Below are 2490 nucleotides of genomic sequence, written 5' to 3' on the forward strand. Positions count from 1 at the left end.
CGGGTATTAAAAAAGAACAGAAGCAAAAAAGATAAAAAAAAAACTTACATTTAAAAAAAAGTAAGAATAAGTAAAAACAAAAAAAAACTAAAATAAAAGCTGTTATTAAAAATATATATAAAACAACAGTAAAAATATGGAATAAAAGAGAAAAATAAGATATTAAAAAAAATGAAAACTGAAAAGTAAAGAAAAATAAAAAAATATATATAATTTTGATAAATATTTTTGAAAGAAATAGATTTTTTTTTCAACCACCGTCTTATGATCAAAAACATTCCCTAACAAGGACTTTTCTTGTAGTGAAGATAATTGTTTAAATCATGTCGCCACCAAAATGTTGTTAGTATTCTGCGGCCTCCGGCATGGGTCTTGAGGCGTTTATCATTTTGTTTTTTAAATTACCATGTAATGAACTTCATAAATGTTTGCATTTCCTACTGCATGTTTGCGTGTAGTTAAATGTTGATTGCAGTGTAAATTAAGCAACACATTTTACCGACTAAATTGACAGAATGAGGGTCACAGTTATCTGCTAAAATAAAAGCTTTCGACATGAACTCGTTATTTCCTAACTCACCACTTATTACCATCTGTTGATTGCATATCGAAACGTCTGTAGTAGCAAAATACCATACACTGTATACAGAACTTTTACAACATATGCTTGTTTATAGTAACTCGACAATGCCATAGGCAGGTAACATGTTATTAGCGGATTCGACACTCAACCAAACAAAATCTGAGAAAACATTTCCATTTTTATGCACTTTGAGCTTCTAAAAAGGCATTGAAATCCTCACGAGCCTTTCGCAAGCGAGGTGTGATGCACGTTGGCGATGTTGGTTGTGACGTGGGAGAAGATGTTGAAAAGCGAACATGGCGATCCTCCTGTGATTTTCTTTCCACTGATCCCGCTTTGGTCTTAAGAACTCCTTTCACACCACCCTTGTTGAACACAAAAGCTGAATTCATGGGCAAAGAAGTATCACTTACGCTTGTTCTTATCAGCTCCAATGGAAGATCAAAGTAGAGAGTAGTTGAATGCTCATCATCGCAATGGATAGCCGAGGACCTCCATGATCCACACTCAAATTTCTCAAGCGAAATCCTCTGTGAGATTATTTGTCTGGATCCTTCGGGCTCCACTCTTCTGGCTCTCACTGGCTTACCCTTACCAAATCCAGGCAAGAACAAGCAAAGAGCTCCGCATTTGAAGTCCATGTCGTTAGGCTTTTTACCCTTTTTCACGATGGTTCTTCCATTCTGGCCATTGCCATTCTTTGTCGATGACATTTGTTCTCCACTCGTATTAACTGATACCCAAGGCTCGCAACCACTATATGGCACAGATGATCTATGTTCGCCACCAGATTTGCTTCGTTGAAGGCGATTGTTGGAAAGACTGGTGAGAGGAGAGCGAGATAGGGAAGTGTTATGATCCGGTGTTTGATTTCGACTATCATCTCTGATCCTGGACGAACCACCAATGCGAGGTGAATTCGGGAGGGATCCGGAGGTGTTAAGGAACTTGTACGTGGTGGGAAACGAAGGCAATGCTTTAATGGGACTTGACCTTGATTTTTGAGTGGTTTCTCTCATGGATCTTGGATCTATGGAAACCTGCTTCTCTGCGTCTGAGCTGCCGTTGATGGACATCTTCATGAACCTTAAAAAATCTTTATAGAACAATGGAGTTACAAGTGAAGAACGCAGGATGTGTATATATACGTGAGAGCTAGCTGGGGAGTTGATTGGATGAATGCTTTTCAATGAGCTCAAGAGTAGTGATGCCCATGTCTTTCACTTGTAAATGAATAATAAAATAGAAGTCAAATAGATAACTTGTTCGCACGTACACAACAATTGGCATTTATTCTCTTTTACCAAAAACGTATTTTATAAATAAAAGGAATTGTAAAAAGATTATGTTTATAGCCTTTTTTTTTTTTGAAAGTTTTTTGTATGGCAACACTTTCATCAATCCTCAAAACTACAGAACCTAAAAAGCTATCGAACTATGTATGTAATATAAACTTGAAATATCCAATCAAAATAGTTGTGATGAAAACTGTCCATGTTTTATTTTGTTTTGTTTTTGAAACTAAGGTCTAAAAACGTTTTAACATGTAAAAAACGTCCTTTTAAAAAGGAATCATTGTATTTTTAGTTGGTGAAAAAAAAAACTATTTAAGTCTAATTGATGCTAATTGACATCTTTTTACCTTATTAATAGATTGTATTCTCTTTATAATATTAATTTTAATTTAGAAACACTACTCATCACTTGTAGTGACCACTCTAACAAGGTACTCATTCGGAAACGAATCGTCTCAAGTGGTTTTAATTCCAAAAATTTCAGAACTATGTTACGCGGTTCTGGTTCTTATTTTTCGGAACCCTAACTCATTGGATATTAAAATTATATTTCTAGTTTTTTCTATGGGAAATTAAAATCATCATAATAAGGCTTTGGCTTACGGTTGTGAT

At 35.2% G+C, this 2490-nt stretch overlaps 1 protein-coding gene across 1 annotated transcript; it reads right to left on the reverse strand.

Moving 5' to 3' along the window:
• Positions 1–548: 548 nt before the first annotated feature.
• LOC145090476 (uncharacterized) lies at positions 549–1684 on the reverse strand. Its single transcript, XM_079028665.1, has one exon. The coding sequence runs from the start codon at positions 1663–1665 to the stop codon at positions 763–765; it is 903 nt and encodes a 300-aa protein (XP_078884791.1). The 5' UTR covers positions 1666–1684; the 3' UTR covers positions 549–762.
• Between the last annotated feature and the right edge of the window lie 806 nt (positions 1685–2490).

Source organism: Lactuca serriola, chromosome 2, assembly GCF_051521515.1.
Source record: "Lactuca serriola cultivar US96UC23 chromosome 2, Lser_US96UC23_V15, whole genome shotgun sequence".
NCBI lineage: Eukaryota > Viridiplantae > Streptophyta > Magnoliopsida > Asterales > Asteraceae > Lactuca > Lactuca serriola.